Source organism: Dysidea avara, chromosome 5 (assembly GCF_963678975.1).
Source record: "Dysidea avara chromosome 5, odDysAvar1.4, whole genome shotgun sequence".
Classification (NCBI taxonomy): Eukaryota; Metazoa; Porifera; class Demospongiae; order Dictyoceratida; family Dysideidae; genus Dysidea; species Dysidea avara.
The window spans coordinates 40,324,506-40,341,900 of NC_089276.1; the positions used below are offsets into that span (position 1 = coordinate 40,324,506).

Consider the following 17,395-nt stretch of genomic DNA (forward strand, 5'->3'; position numbering starts at 1 on the left):
TGTATAATTGTAGGCCTGACATACAGGGGACACAGCATGAAACTTGCCGTATGGTTCATTTAGTTATAGCTGGCAATTAGAAGTTCAAAGGGGGTTTGGGGGTGCAACCCCCAGGAGCTGCAGGATTTTTGCAATTTAAAGGCTTGAAAATTCCTTAAAATTTAAAATTGATGATGGGATTTAAACGATTGTTTAAATGAATTAATGTTGGAAGGAGCAACAGGCATATAGCAAAACAGGGGTATTACAAATGAATCAGCACAGGGAACAAGCGTGCACAAAAGAAAATTAAGGTGGGTTCCAAATAGAATGCTCAGCGCACGTGCACTGAACACGTTTAGCACAAACACCTCGTGCCCCTATCACCTTGTGTCCTACACAGTTATCCGCGATGCCAAAGAGAAAGACCGCCGCGAAGAAGACCATCCAGAGATCTGCGAAGGGCAAATCGGCAGCCGCAACACCGACGTCTCGAAAGAGAACAAGGCAGAGCAGTAAAAATGGCGACGAAGGACGAAGCACGGACAAACGCCAGCGTCGAACAGAGGAGGAAAGCACAGCCGAGAGTCTCACCGCAGCTGACATCCCCAATATTGTGACCACCATACTCAAATCTCTTTCTGCTAGCGGCTCAGACCGAACGTCGGACAGTCGACCCAGTAATTCCGCGACACCCGCGAGCAACAGTCCTTCTACCACGTCGGACTCCACAAACGGATCTACCGATAGCCAAGTCTCCCCTTCGCGTCCTTTGACAGCAGAAGACATTTCCGCTATTGTCACCTCCATTGTTAAGAGCGGCGCCAACCGGAGTACTCCCGCCAGAGATTCAGCAGGGTCGCCAGCCCCGGAGCTTGGTAAGTAGTGTGTGTGCCACGCTGTCTTGTACAACTGTAATAATAATAAGCAGGTTATAGTAGGAAGCTATCAGCAGTTATTTATTGATAGCTTCAATTTATTGTTTTTAGTATATGAGCAACACATAGCTGATTAGTAATTAACTCCCGAATTTGTTCACACAACGTTTAGATCAAAGCACTGGTGGTAGGAGCCTTGACCACGTTGAAGAGTTTGAGCTACCCACAGCACCAGCGGGTAGCACTAAAACACCATCTCCAACACCGGGCTCTGCTTCGGCGAACCTCCCTCCTGTCCTGGTGAGCAGTGGGCTGCCCCCAATTCCTGCCAAGTTGGTATCAAGAGCACAGGATGGACTGTTTGTCGAAATGGCCGACCTTCTCCCTCAGAAGCTCTTATCTCAAGAGTATTACACGGGGGACAGCACATCCAGTCCTAAGCAGAAGCATCACGATGTTGCTAATATCATAGAGTGGGTGCAATGCTTCGGCATTTACACCGCTATTATTTCTAAAAAAGAACCTGATCGGACAGCTGACCTCATTGGCTACCAGCAAATGATTATTGACTCTTCTCAGAATTGCTGTGAAGGTGGCTGGTTAAATTACGATCGACACTTTAGGCTGAAAGCATCGGCCACTGGATTGAAGGACTGGTCATCAGTGGAAATGAACATCTGGAAAAGGGCCTTTCCTGATAGAGTCAAGCAGTTCCCACCACAGTATACACCATCTTACACTAGGCAAGGTCCACAGCGCTATTCTGCCAACTATTCCCAACCAAGGGAACGGAAGATATGCCTTGAGTGGAACGACAGTCCCAATCCCAACTGCCCTTACCCCGATTGCAAGTTTGAGCACCGCTGCTACAGATGTGTGTTCAATTCTAGAGTGACAGATACAAGACACAAGGCTCTATTTTGCCCAAACATGAATAAAAAGCGACCCCTTCTTGGTGCTCCTACCACCACCTCCCACAACTGAGACAAGCCACGCCCACAACTAACTGCAGTGTATATTATCACATTGTTAGCCATATACAAAGTGTCTGTATGTAAGCACAATCTTTTAATCATATGTACGTACATAATATACACGGAGGCTAGCTTGATAACAGTTAGCTGGTTAACTGTACACGTAAAGGGGGAAGTGTCATGCATTCATGGCTAAGTAGTGCTGCTTTTGACATCACAATTTTGCACGTATTGTGTGCATGCATGACTGCACAAATCATTACCTCTCCTCCCCCTCAGATGTAAACATTCCTGAAGTGGAAGCAACCATGACCACTCCAAGGTGCACCTCGTATGACAATTGGATACCGAAATGGAAATCGCACATCAGTACTGCTAAACATGTAGCAATTGTGCCACCCACAGCCATGGCAATTACAACCCCATTACAGACAAATAACTGGATTTCCCTGCTAAGATACTATCCAAACCAGGAGTTAACCTCATTCTTCATATCAGGTCTCCTTCATGGCTTCAGAGTTGGCTACAGCTCTCAGAAATCATTGAAATCAGCCAAACGGAACCTTCCATGTGCCCTGGAACACCCAGAGGTGGTAGACCAGTACCTGGCAGAGGAACTTGCTCAACATCGCATAGTGGGCCCATACCATACTGTATGGGCCTCACAGTTGCATATAAGCCGTTTCGGAGTCATACCGAAGAACCATCAACCGAATAAATGGAGACTCATAACTGACTTATCCCACCCTGCCAACCACAGTGTTAATGACGGCATCCCTAAGACTTTGTGCTCTTTGTCTTACATCACCATAGACAGTGCCATTAAGCACATCATACAGCTGGGCCAAGGAACATTGTTGGCAAAGATCGACATCAAACACGCATTTAGATTGCTCCCAGTACATCCAGCAGACCGCCACCTACTGGCCATGCGCTGGAGACATCAGATATTCATAGATACTTGCCTCCCCTTTGGGCTGCGTTCAGCTCCCAAACTCTTCAACGTCCTAGCTGATCTTCTATCATGGATCCTGGAGCAGCAGGGAGTAACACCTCTTCTGCACTACCTTGACGATTTCCTTCTGATAGCCCCTCCACAGTCTTCTAGTTGCCAACATAATCTATGTGTTGTTAAGCAGGTATGTTCCCAGCTTGGCATACCACTAGCTCTAGAGAAGGTTGAAGGACCAACCAATTCGCTGACCTTTTTAGGAATCACTCTGGACACGAACCAGATGGAAGCACGCCTACCAAATGAGAAGTTATCCCGCATCCGCACCACAGTTAGATCCTGGCTCCGCAAGAAAAAAGCCACTAAACGTGAAATACTCTCACTCGTCGGATTACTTCAGCATGCCACTAAGGTAGTAAAGCCTGGCCGCACATTTGTGGCTCGCATGTATGCCACAGCTGCCAAAGTTAAACGACTCTCCTTTTACACCAGACTCACAAAAAGTTTCCGTTCAGACTTACAATGGTGGCACATGTTCATCACTAGATGGAATGGTATCAGCTTCCTTCACAATGCCCCCTCAACCAGCCATTGTGACTATCAGATAACCACAGATGCCTCTGGTTCATGGGGTTGTGGGGCACACTTTAATGGAAGATGGTTTCAGCTCTCGTGGTCAGCCGACTGGGCTTCTATCAGTATAATGGCAAAAGAGCTTGTCCCAATTGTGCTATCCTGTGCCATTTGGAGCAAGACATTGTCACAATATAAAACTGAGTTCAGGTGTGATAATCTTAGTGTCGTAGAAGCAACAAAGAAAGGATCTTCTAAGGACCCTATGGCAATGCACCTCCTTCGGTGCTTGTGGTTCCTCACAGCAATGTTTGACATCAACATAGAAGTGTCCCATATCCCTGGGGTGCTAAATACTTCAGCAGATTTCCTGTCCAGGAATCAGCTGGCACGGTTCTTAAGGCTTCATCCACAAGCGTCAACCAGACCAGAATCTATCCCACCAGCCCTGGTAGCTCTTATCTCACCAAAAAGACCAGACTGGACGTCATCTACATTTCGTCGTAATCTCCAGAAATTGCTCCCACTCACCAATTGACTTCTTACACCCAAATAGTACTCATCTTAACCTTCTGCACTCGTAGTTATCATATACACAATAGTTGTCAGTTTTAGTAACATTGTATATTGAACGTTTCTCAATAGTTGTCAGTTTTAGTAACATTGTATATTGAACGTTTCTCAATAGTTGTCAGTTTTAGTAACATTGTATATTGAACGTTTCTCAATAGTTGTCAGTTTTAGTAACATTGTATATTGAACGTTTCTCAATAATACCCATCGTATGTTTTCAATGTTTCTCATTTACTAATTACCCATCCCCCCCCCCCCTATATGCTTGGTGACGGGTACATAGGCTCTTGTATAGTTTTATCAATTGTGCATTGGACGAATAAAAGTAAACCAGGCTACCTTTACCTCCCTACTGCAGGTCATCCACAAGGGGCAGCCACACTTGCTTATAGTAACATCCAGCAGCTACAAAGCCAAGCCCAACAGTTCATCACTCTTGGTTTAGCTCCCACAACAAGATCGACTTACTCCGCAGGCTGGAAAAGGTTTACAAGCTTCTGTGCAGAATTTGGACTGCTGTCCACGCCAGCAAGTGAACACACCCTGCTGCTGTTTGTCACATCATTGGCGGTTAGCAATCTGTCATATGGCACTATTAAAGTATATTTATCTGCTGTTCGCCACATTCATGTTTTGTCCGGCTTTCACACAGACCTCAACAACCAGTTTACCCCCAGGCTTCAGCTTGCACTAGTTGGAATCAAAAGAAGTCAAGCAGCTGCATCCCCCCAGCGAACACGATTACCCATCACCCTCCAAATAATGCAGAAAGCCAAACACTTGCTCTCCCAGAAATCGTCTTATGACAACACAATGCTTTGGGCAGCCTGCTGCCTGGCTTTCTTCGGCTTCCTGAGAGTGAGCGAGTTTACAGTGCCAACCCAACATGATTATGATGCATCAACACATCTATCTCTAAGCGACATCTCGGTCGACAACCGCAATAACCCCCAGCTCATCAAAGTACACATCAAGCAGTCAAAAACAGATCCATTTAGGCAGGGCACGGATATCTACCTGGGAGCAACCGACAACTCTATTTGCCCTATATCCGGGCTAATACCTTATCTCTCCATAAGGGGAGCTCAACCTGGCCCATTGTTCATCACCAAGGATCATAGATATCTTACCCGCTTGCTGTTCAGTCAAAAATTAGACACTCTCTTAGACCATCTCCAAATAAACACACAGCAATACAATACTCACAGCTTCCGGATAGGGGCAGCTACAACCGCAGCTCAAGCACTCATACCAGACGCCCACATTAAGATGCTTGGAAGATGGAGAAGTGATGCTTACCAGCAATATATCAGGACCCCACCACGACAACTTGCCCACCTCTCCAAGCGCCTGGTATCAGCACCTATCTCTCAAGGTGGCAGCAGCCATGCCACTTCAAGTCATTAGTTACCTTACTAATGTGTTACGTACTCATTTAGTTTATTGCATTGTTATAGCTCATATCGTACACAAAATTATTCAATCACAAGTGATGAATGATTCAGGTACTTCATTATATAAAAGAATAATAGTAATTAATGTGTTGTTTTTTTTTGTCTGTCATTTTTTGTATAAAGGAATAATACAACGACCACCCAAACACCAATCACAATCAGATCCTTGGGTGAAAGGTCACCTTAACTGCTCCCTTTCTGTGGCTTAAAAAAGTTGTAAGAGTCTGGGGTGGGACTAGTGCTAGTCTTGCCCCCAGACATCTTGCTCCCCAAGTATCTGTGTTTTTAAAAATCCCGATATTAACGGCTCACACTTTCTCCCCTACATTACAATAAACAAAGAATATTTCAAAAAAATAAAATATCCTACAGCTGTCGGGGCCTTGTACATTTACCAAACACCTCTACAATCATTTGATTGGGAGAGGTCTGTGGCAACTGCCGCAGGAAGACGGGTGAAGGACCACCAGATGATTAGCAGCGGAGTAGTAAGCAGTCGCGAGTCAGCAGTGTAAGGTGAGTGAACAACATTAAATGGGATTTAAACGATTGTTTAAATGAATTAATGTTGGAAGGAGCAACAGGCATATAGCAAAACAGGGGTATTACAAATGAATCAGCACAGGGAACAAGCGTGCACAAAAGAAAATTAAGGTGGGTTCCAAATAGAATGCTCAGCGCACGTGCACTGAACACGTTTAGCACAAACACCTCGTGCCCCTATCACCTTGTGTCCTACACAGTTATCCCCATTCAGCCCCCACCCACCCTTGTTGCACCGCCATATGCACAATTTCAAAAAGTGTTTAGTTAACTTACTAGCTGTATGCCAATGCACATGATGGTCACTTTGCACACATGTGGGTATATACCACTCTACACAACAGTTGCATTCATGCTCGTCAAAACCCATACTATAAGTGTTGTATACATGTTGTGGTGTCGTGTGTGTTGTTGTTCTTGTTCCTTTTCCTGTCCTTCTTGGGTTTTGTTTTGTTTTCTTCCCACCTTTAGACCTACTACCACAGCCTGCAAGTTCCCATCCAAACTCCATCTGCAGATTAAAAGCAAACAAGAGTAGCAGCAGTAACAGACAGCAGCACCAGCAATACAGCACAGTAGCAGCGACGGCAACACGCTACGCACAGTTAATAATTGCACCAGTATTGCTACCACTAGGGTAAATGCTGGCTCACCCTCTGCCTTTTCAGTACACCCGCCTTACTTAAGCCAAAATGTTAAACCATCAAACAAGCATTTAAACATGCATTATAACTAAAACAAAATACAGACATACAACATCTACATCAAAAAGGGGGTGTCAGCAGAGTTATCGCTGCTCATGCAGCCTCTCCATTCCTTTATAGAGGGAATGTGACAGTACAAGGCTTCACTAGGATGACAGCTGAATAGGTCCATGTTATGCACAGCTCAAATATTATTTGGCTTAAAAAAGTTGTAAGAGTCTGGGGTGGGACTAGTGCTAGTCTTGCCCCCAGACATCTTGCTCCCCAAGTATCTGTGTTTTTAAAAATCCCGATATTAACGGCTCACACTTTCTCCCCTACATTACAATAAACAAAGAATATTTCAAAAAAATAAAATATCCTACAGCTGTCGGGGCCTTGTACATTTACCAAACACCTCTACAATCATTTGATTGGGAGAGGTCTGTGGCAACTGCCGCAGGAAGACGGGTGAAGGACCACCAGATGATTAGCAGCGGAGTAGTAAGCAGTCGCGAGTCAGCAGTGTAAGGTGAGTGAACAACATTAACTAAATTTTAAAGTAAAACTAGCTAGCAACTTGCAACTTTCCCCCCAAATTTCACAGGGAACCCATGCAGCATGGCCCCCTTTAGCTAGGATATCAAGACACACGGTAGTGTGTCGTGCGGCCCAAGAAGCCGGCGCGCCACACCGTGAGTATATTGACAGGAAGAACGAAAACGTCATTTTCACACCTTTGTATCTCGGTGATCACTTATCTGATTGGAACCAAATTTGCTACACAGTTGCCCACCAGCCAAGGGAGTCTACATTCCAAATTTGAAGGAAATCGCTCCAGCCATTTCCGAGATACGAGCTGCCAAAGTTTTGTTTTTTTTTCTTCGTTTTTTTTTCTTCTTCTTCTTCGTCTTTTCGCACACTTGCAAAAATTGCTATAACAAGCCAACGCGTACTCCGATCGCCTTGAAATTTGGCACACAGAAAGGGAGTCAAAAGGCGAATCCTAGCATCAAATTTGGTACAAATCCAATGAATGGTTCAGAGTTATGACCGATTATTCGCGTAAAACAAGATCGATTTGTTGTCACGCCTACAGGGTAAACCGCTTCATGGAATGAGTTGAAAATTGCTATGTAGATGGAGTAACCATCGTAGGAGTGCCTTTTGGTGGTTTGAAAGGAATCGAGATAAAGACCACGGAGATATGACACAAAACCCAACCTGTGTCACAATTACGCGATCGATTTTTATGAATAAAAAAGTATTAGTTTTCACGCCTACTAGGCAAACCGCTTAGAGCAATGAGCTGAAAATCGGTGTATAGCTGGAATAATCTTCATAGAAAGTCCTTGCAGTAGTACAGAAGAATCGGATTACAAACCACTGAGTTATGATTCAAAAGCCAACTCCGTGTAGCAAATGCGAGATCGAGATACTCTAATAGAACAGTCACCCTAATAGAGCATTCGGCTAATTTATTTACTCCATTATAGAATTTTATTGCATTACAAGTTATTCTGTAGGGAGTTCAGCTGCAAACAGTTAATCTTATAGACAGTTCAGCAAGAAGACAGTCATCATGTGGAGAGTTAAGCAAATATACCACTATAGAGATTCAGAACATTACAAGTCACACTGAAGAAAGTTCAGCTATAAACAAGTCATGCACTGTGTAGAGAATTCAGCTACAATTAAGTCACTCTCTAGAGAATTCAGTTACACAGAATTCTGCTACACACAAGTCACTGTGGAGAGAGTTCAGCTACAAACAAATTACCCTTTAGAGTGATCAGCTACAAACAAAACACTTTGCAGGGTGTTCAACTGCAACAAATCAATTACCTTTAGAGCGATCAGCAATGAACAAATCAACACAAATCTACCTGTAGAGAGATCAGCTAGAAACAAATCACCCTGAAGAGAGTTCAGCTACAAAAAATCACCCTGTAGAGACATCAGCTAGAAACTAGACACAATGTAAGGAGTTCAGCTACAAGCAATCACCCTGTAGAGAGTTCAGCTAAAACAAATCAACCTGCAGAGAGATCAGCTACAAACAAATCACCTTATAGAGAGTTCAACTACAAACAGATTACCTGTAGAGAGATCGGCTACAAACAAATCAACCTGCAGAGAGATCATCTATATACACACAAATCAACTTGTAGACAGATCAGCTACAAACAAATCACCCTGTAGAGAGATCAGCTAGAAACTACACACAATGTAAGGAGTTCAGCTACAAATAAATCACCCTGTAGAGAGATCAGCTACAAACTAGACACAAAGTAAGGAGTTCAGCTACAAGCAAATTACCCTGTAGAGAGTTCATCTACAAACAAATCAACCTGTAGAGCAATCAGCTAGAAACAAATCACCCTGAAGAGAGGTCAGCTACAAAAAATCACCCTGTAGAGAGATCAGCTAGAAACAAATCAACCTGAAGAGAGGTCAGCTACAAAAAAATCACCCTGTAGAGAGATCAGCTACAAACAAATTGCCCTGTAGAGAGATCGGCTACAAACAAATCAACCTGCAGAGAGATCAGCTACACACAAATCAACTTGTAGAGAGTTCAGCTACAAACAAATTACCCTGTAGAGAGATCGGCTACAAACAAATCAGCCTGTAGAGAGTTCAGCTAAAACAAATCAACCTGCAGAGAGATCAACTACAAACAAATCACCTTATAGAGAGTTCAGCTACAAACAAATCTCCCTGTAGAGAGATCAGCTAGAAGAAGTTACCTTGTAGAGAGTTCAGCTTCAAACAAATCACCCTGTAGAAAGATCAGCTAGAAGAGGTCACCTTGTAGAGAGTTCAGTTACAAAAAAAACCACCATGTAGAGAGCTCAGCTACAAACTAGTGACCTTGTCGAGACATCAGCTAGAAGAAGTTACCTTGTAGAGAGTTCAGCTACAAAGAAACCATTCTTTAAAGAGCTCAGCTGCAAACAAATCACCTGTAAAGAATTCAGCTACAAATAAATCACCCTGTAGAAAGATGAGCTAGAAAAAGTTACCTTGTAGAGAGTTCAGTTACAAAGAAACCACCATGTAGAGAATTCAGCTACAAACTAGTGACCCTGTAAAGACATCAGCTAGAAGAAGTTACCTTGAGAGAGTTCAACTACAAAGAAACCATCATGTAGAGAGTTCAGCTACAAACAAATCTACCTGTAGAGAGATCAGCTAGAAGAAGTTACCTTGTAGAGAGTTCAGCTTCAAACAAATCACCCTGTAGAAAGATCAGCTAGAAGAGGTTACCTTGTAGAGAGTTCAGTTACAAAAAAACCACCATGTAGAGAGCTCAACTACAAACTAGAGACATTGTAGAGACATCAGCAAGAAGAAGTTACCTTGTAGAGAGTTCAGCTACAAAGAAACCATTCTTTAAAGAGCTCAGCTGCAAACAAACCACCTGTACAGAATTCAGCTACAAATAAATCACCCTGTAGAAAGATGAGCTAGAAAAAGTTACCTTGTAGAGAGTTCAGTTACAAAGAAACCACCATGTAGAGAATTCAGCTACAAACTAGTGACCCTGTAAAGACATCAGCTAGAAGAAGTTACCTTGAGAGAGTTCAGCTACAAAGAAACCATTATTTAAAGAGCTCAGCTGCAAACAAATCACCTATACAGAATTCAGCTACAAACAAATCACCATGTAGAGAGATCAGCTAGAAGAAGTTAACTTGTAGAGAGTTCAGCTACAAAGAAACCATCATTTAGAGAATTCAGCTTCAAACAAATCACCTGTAGAGAGTTCAGCTACAAAAAAATCTCCCTGTAGAGAGATCAGCTAGAAGAAGTTACCTTGTAGATCGTTCAGCTACAAACAAATCACCCTGTAGAGAGATCAGCTAGAAGAAGTTACCTTGTAGAGAGTTCAGCAACAAAGAAACCACCATGTAGAGAGTTCAGCTGCAAAGAAATCACCCTGTATAAAATTCTGCCACGAACAAATTGCCCTGTAGAAAGATCAGTTAGAAGAAGTTACCTTGTAGATAGTTCAGCTACAAACAAATCACCATGTAGAGAGATCAGCTAGAAGAAGTTAACTTGTAGAGAGTTCAGCTACAAAGAAACCATGATTTAGAGAGTTCAGCTTCAAACAAATTACCTGTAGAGAGTTCAGCTACAAACAAATCTCCCTGTAGAGAGATCAGCTAGAAGAAGTTACCTTGTAGATAGTTCAGCTACAAAAAAATCACCCTGTAGAGAGATCAGTTAGAAGAAATTACCTTGTAGAGTGTTCAGCTACAAAGAAACCATCATGTAGAGAGTTCAGCTGCAAAGAAATCACCCTGTAGAAAATTCTGCCAGAAACAAATTGCCCTGTAGAAAGATCAGTTAGAAGAAGTTACCTTTTAGAGAATTCAGCTACAAAGAAACCACCTGTACAGAATTCAGCTACAAACAAATCACCTGTACAGAATTCAGCTACATACAAATCACCTGTAGAGAGTTCAGCTACAAACAAATCTCCCTGTAGAGAGATCAGCTAGAAGAAGTTACTTTGTAGATAGTTCAGCTACAAACAAATCACCCTGTAGAAAGATCAGTTAGAAGAAGTTACTTTGTAGAGAGTTCAGCTACAAAGAAACCATTCTGTAAAGAGCTCAGCTGCAAACAAATCACCTGTAAAGAATTCAGCTACAAACAAATCACCCTGTAGAGAGATCAGCTAGAAGTAGTTACCTTGTAGATAGTTCAGCTACAAAAAATCTCCCTGTAGAGAGATCAGCTAGAAGAAATTACCTTGTAGAGAGTTCAGCTACAAAGAAACTATCATGTAGAGAGTTCAGCTGCAAAGAAATCACCACTGTCCAAATTTCAAGGCAATAGCTCTTTCCAATCTGAAGTTATCAATTGTCAAAGTTGGCAAATTGGATGTGTGTGGAAGACCCCTTTTCGCAAATCCGATCACATATGTATTATATATATAATTTGTACATTTACTGATAAAATATTTAAAGTACATCTACTTCATCTTTTCGTCTTCCTGTAGTAAAGAAAAAAAACATAGGTTAAAAAAGTCCCAAAGCTGGCCATAGGCCGGCTTTGGGGTATACAAATACAAAAAGAAATGAAATCTAATCCAAAACAGCTAAGCTGTAAAAAAAAGTGTGCGGCCCTCAGAAAGGCTATGGTGAAAAAAGATGTGAAATCCAAGGTGGCGGCCAAGAAATGGCTGTGATGGTAGGTTAATGGTAAAAATTTTAATAACGACAATTCAGGTGAATTTTTGTGCCGCTTCACAAAATTTACCTGAATTGTCATTATTAAAATTTTTACCATTAACCTACCATCACAGCCATTTCTTGGCCGCCACCTTGGATTTCACATCTTTTTTCACCATAGCCTTTCTGAGGGCCGCACACTTTTTTTACAGCTTAGCTGTTTTGGATTAGATAATCACTATACAGTGAATTCACACAGTTACAATAAAAAGCTACACAGTTACAAAAATACAGTATACTACTATACTGGTTTGTATGAAGTGAACGGATCATCACGTAAGTATATTGGTGGACAGTCACGAGATCAATCGGTATTCGAAAATGGCGCGATGTGGGTGAGACTGAGAGTTTGCTCAGTATCTCGACAGGACGAGTGGGTAGTTGAAGAGGAGTGATTTCTACTCAACATCTCATCCAGATGGCCACCATGTAATGTATGGGTGTACAGCTTCATGGGTCATCTGGTTTGTCACTGCCAGCCCTTCGCCCAGTAAAAGAAGCCAAGAGAGACAAGCCAAGGAATGCTAATGATTACTTTATGAAGATATAAGTGTACTGGTTTAGAATCAAAGAAGGCACATGCCTTACACGTGATAAATGCCAACTGTCGGCACACGTGATACTGTACGTAGAACCCACAATCATTTCTGTACGAAACGAGACGTAGCTGTACTGTAAGGTAATTGGAGGTACTATACGTGTAGTTCTGTGCTTTATTAGGCTGAGAAACTAGGTGACTACTCGTGTCTTGCATTTTCTATAACATCTGTAAAATGTACGTAGCTACATGTAGATGTGATCGTCCAAAGATTGCATGAGAGTAATGTAGTTCGAGCTGGTCAGCTAGTTGGTTCAACTCCAGATTATTCGTCCGGCTCAGGCCTGACCAACCGCACCGTCTCCTCCGGCTTTGCTTAGATTATTAGATAGGCTTTCACAGTGTCCTCACAAGCTGTATTTTGAAGCAACACAAATTACCTGCTTTAAAGCAAAGCTTTCTTGCCTAGAAGTTTAGTACAGGCTCTCTCTAGCCAGCAATCACTGGTTTTACTTGCTCACATGGGTGCTGAAAGACAAACAAATATAAAACACACACTTTTGGGTGCACATGACTGTGTTACAAACTATAGCGCTCATGTTTCACGACCTCAAATAAGTCCCTCAATTTAATTAATGATGTGTAGTAGCTTAGTAGCATCACTATATATTGTTTGTAGGCTACAACACTGCATTCTGAAGTTCACCAGATCAGAGATTATCAGATGATGATAGGCAAATATTTGGTGGAGATCAGCGGGTATCAGGTATGTACATTATATGTATGCAGTGCTTATAATATTGTTTTATTATAATGTGATCCAGGAAGTTCTGCTAAACTTTACACTCTTTAAATTCTTTATTGTTATATATGACTGAATTTTGAAAAACCGTCAATCTATGTACAATAGTACTTTTGTAATAAAATGCTTTTAAACAATGGGTAAAAAACACAAGCTCCAGAAAACAAAAATCAATGCAAGCTTTAATTGTCTCACTGGGGAACGGATAAATCCTAGGCATCATCATGTTCGCCAGTTCATAGGGAGTGCAAAAATATGTTTCATCTCCATATATGAAAGGGTTTCAAAGTTAAAAGACATTTGTTTACGTTGCGGTGACAAAAGAATTTATCAATGATCATTCTTCAGTGAATTTGCCTTCTTTCTCAAACATGGAAGCATACCTTGGACAAAAACACTATTTGCTCTTCTGGCTGTCTAGTGCTGTATTTCCCACACTGCTTAATTTATGAAGCTGAAACTTATCCAGTCCATTCCTCTATCCCTGTAGACAACCAAACACAAATAACATGAATTTGAAAAATGTGCGGATATCAATGGTTTTCTAAAATTACAGTATGTCACAAATGTGTGTATAGTAGAAGGAAAATTAGCAATGAGATTGATTTATAATTCATGGGACTTTTACAATACGCAAAGATTCAGTGATGTGCAAGTATTTCATCTATTATGAAATCAGCTGCACATACCCTGCTTTCACATAATTTGGTTCTTGTGTATCTAGTCATTATTGATTGTCCAGTTGCACTTAATCGGTTCAGCACCATGCACTTTGATGTAGTGGTTTAAATTTTGCGGCATGTTATGCTTACACTGATGATGTATGTATTTAGAAAGAGCAATTTGGAGTCCTGAATAATCAAATTGATTGCTTAGAGCAACAAGTTAAGGTTTTGCTGGCATCAGGGGTTGCCAGAGTTCTAACAGCTCCTCATGGGTCAGCATTAACTGGGCTAGGTGAGCAGTTTGATTCTCTTATGTGTATGAAATCGTCACTTTCTCTAGTTCCCTGTGCAACTCCTACATTGTCTCGGTTGGCATTACAAGCAACAACTACATTGCCTCTATTGACCACCACAACATATACACCAGTAACAGCAACACCTACATTGCCTCTATTGACCACCACAACATATACATCAGTAACAGCAACATCAACATTGCCTTTATTGACCACAACATGTACACCAGTGACAGCAACGCCTACATTGGCTAGTGGGTCGGCAATAAGTGAGTAATTTTTTCTCTGATTATGTGTATGGACTTGACCATTAATTTTTCTCTAGTTCCCTGTACAAGTGAAACTCCATCAGACTATCAGCAAGAACATCAGGCAAACACTGCAGTATCTCCAGACGGCACAATGAATGAGGTGAGTTGTGATATTGTGTAACAACTGATAGTGTAGCGACTAACCAGCAATTATTAGTGTACTGATTGCACGTGAAAGTCTTAAATGCTAATAGTGCAAGAAACAATGTATTATTCAGGTTTCTATTTGCAGCTCATACCATCTGAACAGAGGAGGTTGGACGCATTCACATGAGCTGTACATTTTCATTGGAAAATCTTCGTTTCAAGACAATTTTATTAAAACTATAGTGCATTTGAAAGTTTATGTATTTCTAAAGCTAATGGCGTGGTGATCCCCAGCGAACCCCGTTGATTTGGCTGGTAACAAAGCCAGAGTTTAAAGCGCCAATAAAATAAATTACGCAAAATCAGTTTATTGAGGAAGGTAATACAGCGATCTCAGTGTAACGCAGTGAAGGGTCGTTGTTTCATTATAGAAAACATATGTGACAAGTCTGGTGAAGTTGTATGCATCAAATCACAATTTATTAATTTCATCCCGAATCTCAAGTACCCTGAGAAAACAAAGTACATAGCCTTGAAGCCTACATGAAGGACGATTTGAATATCTAACGAACCCCAGCGAACTCACAAAGTTTTTCAGTTTAGTATTGCGACTATTGAAGGTCACGTGAAATACCAAAGAAAAGAATGCAATTAAGAACAATATATTTAAGTAGCGCTTATAGCGCATCCAACCTCCTCTGCCATCTGAAATTCTGGTGCCTTTGATAATGAAGCACAAAACTAGAGCAAGACTGGCAGTTGCTATGACAAAGATATTGTTTGACAAGTACACCAGGATAAAATTGAACTGCAGAGGCTGGGATAAACCTGCATTAGACCCACGCAGTTAAGTTGATGTATATAAGAAGAAAATCGTACGAGTGCCACAAATCTACAATCAACAATGAAAAACATAACTGGGAACAAGACTGCATTAAAGCCATTGACAGTGATGCAAGGGGAAATAAACGCACAGAAAAGAACAAAAAATGACGTGTGCATCGATCCCCTTGCTGTCTGTATCTGTATTCCTTGCTGTTCACATGTGTCATTGCATTAATTTTAGCCTAAACATTTACTAGTAGTTTGATAATTTTTTTGTGGATTTGCATGTGGGATATTCAGCAATTACCATAGTTAACTTGTAGTTACACTGTTATTTTTCACTGCATGCATGTGAAACTTTGCAACCATGTCACCACAAATGCACAACTAATATATACTTCACATTAACCTGTTCCCCAGTATGTGTATCGGTGACCATTTTGCAAATATTAGGTTAGCGTTCAGACTTCCCTCGTAGACCCTCCTAGATTGTTACATGTGTACCCCTGCATCATCTATCCTAAGGGTTGTGCTAGTACAGGTAAATTGAGAGTAGATTTACTATATTCCAAAGTAGATTTAGTATCATTTCTGCCTGGAATAACATTGAACGTTCTTTGTATAAGACATTTCCATGGTGCCAGATCACAAGTTTACTGAAATAGACAGGTACCTATTCAGAAAGTCTAAAGCTCTCAACTTTCAGTCTTGTAAAGTGCAACATACTTGGCTTGCTCATCACTAATGGCCAAGGGAAGCTACCACAAAACCTTTTTGCAGAAGTTAGTCTTCATAATTATTTTACTTAAATTTGTTAGTATGATGGATCAATATGCGGATGAGCTCATAATTAATTTTGAGCATTTCTTAACTCACTGAGATTCCATAACTTCAGATCTTTTTAATTGATTACCTAGTCATGCATCCTTATCATGTGAGTATTAATCGATTCCCACAATCAATATTTCTTAATGTCTACATTATTACTGCTCAATTGTAGCCTAGGCTATATAGCCAACTGCGAAACGTAGCCTGAGTGGTTCCTTGATCTGAAGTGTAAATGTGTTACATGATAGATAGGCAGGAGCACAGTACTATTGGGTATTCATAGGGTTTAGAATGATCCTATATTGCAAGCAGGTTTGTATTTCAATTTTTGTGATTATTTTGTATTGATGAGTTGTCTTTCAGACTAAACTTACCCTGCAGTAATGGAATTCATGGTTTCTTCTAAAGGGGATTGATGATGTCATTTTGGAGTTGTGCTTGCTATAAAGTTTAGTTGCATAATGGTGAGGTTTTTCCCAACTGTAGAACAATTTTCTAATTCTCTAGCTTGTAACATTTATTCAGATACGTACATGATGAGTTCTCACGCAAACCCCTAGAAGTATTACAGTGAGCCTATTACAATGGTGTTGTGGCTAGCAGCAGGTCTTCTTTGTAGCTGGACTATGTGATATGAAACCTACATTATTTTACAATACTTAAACTACTATTCGAACATTCACCTTTAGACTGCCTTGTTTATAGTCCTAGGCCTGTTGTGACCATAAAGTGTAACTAAGAAATATTCATTTATTTGATATGTAAGCTTCTAGCAAAATTATGATGGTTTCAAAACTACACATGTGCACGCACGTACAAAGCAAAAAAGTAAGACTGCCATATACTGTAAATTGTCTCACTTACCCAATTGATTGGGAAATTTATGGACTGTTCAGGTGCCTATATACACTGTAGGTGTCACTTACTACTAGTAACCTGCAGCAGACTATATTGTAAGTCGACTATACTGTAAGTGAAGGTGTGCCCCTAATCTCACACTCTAGAGTGCATGCACATAACAGATAACTGTACCCACTACTGATAGAGGCTGCACTGATTTAAACATAGCCATAAGGTGCTGAGTAGAAGCTTTGTTTGTCACTATACTACTGTATTTTGTTGTAATTCTTGGCGTGTCCACTAAATGTATAGATTAATGACGCAGTTGCCATAATTTTAATTTGTACA

At 41.1% G+C, this 17,395-nt stretch overlaps 3 protein-coding genes across 4 annotated transcripts in view; 1 reads left to right on the plus strand and 2 right to left on the minus strand.

Moving 5' to 3' along the window:
* The window catches only part of LOC136255282 (hemicentin-1-like), a 182,945-nt gene that overhangs the window by 93,844 nt on the left and 71,706 nt on the right, over window positions 1-17,395 (minus strand). The window lies entirely within an intron of this gene.
* Window positions 1-17,395, minus strand: part of LOC136256476 (cell adhesion molecule-related/down-regulated by oncogenes-like) — a 44,209-nt gene that overhangs the window by 9,189 nt on the left and 17,625 nt on the right. The window lies entirely within an intron of this gene.
* Window positions 192-7,148, plus strand: LOC136255520 (uncharacterized). Of its 2 annotated transcripts, none has more exons than XM_066048313.1 (2): window positions 192-857; window positions 2,111-7,148. In XM_066048313.1, the coding sequence occupies exons 1-2, from the start codon at window positions 392-394 to the stop codon at window positions 3,892-3,894; spliced, it is 2,250 nt and encodes a 749-aa protein (XP_065904385.1). In that variant the 5' UTR covers window positions 192-391; the 3' UTR covers window positions 3,895-7,148. The 2 variants fall into 2 exon arrangements, with proteins under 2 accessions (XP_065904385.1, XP_065904386.1); XM_066048314.1 differs by having other exon boundaries at window positions 1,030-2,254.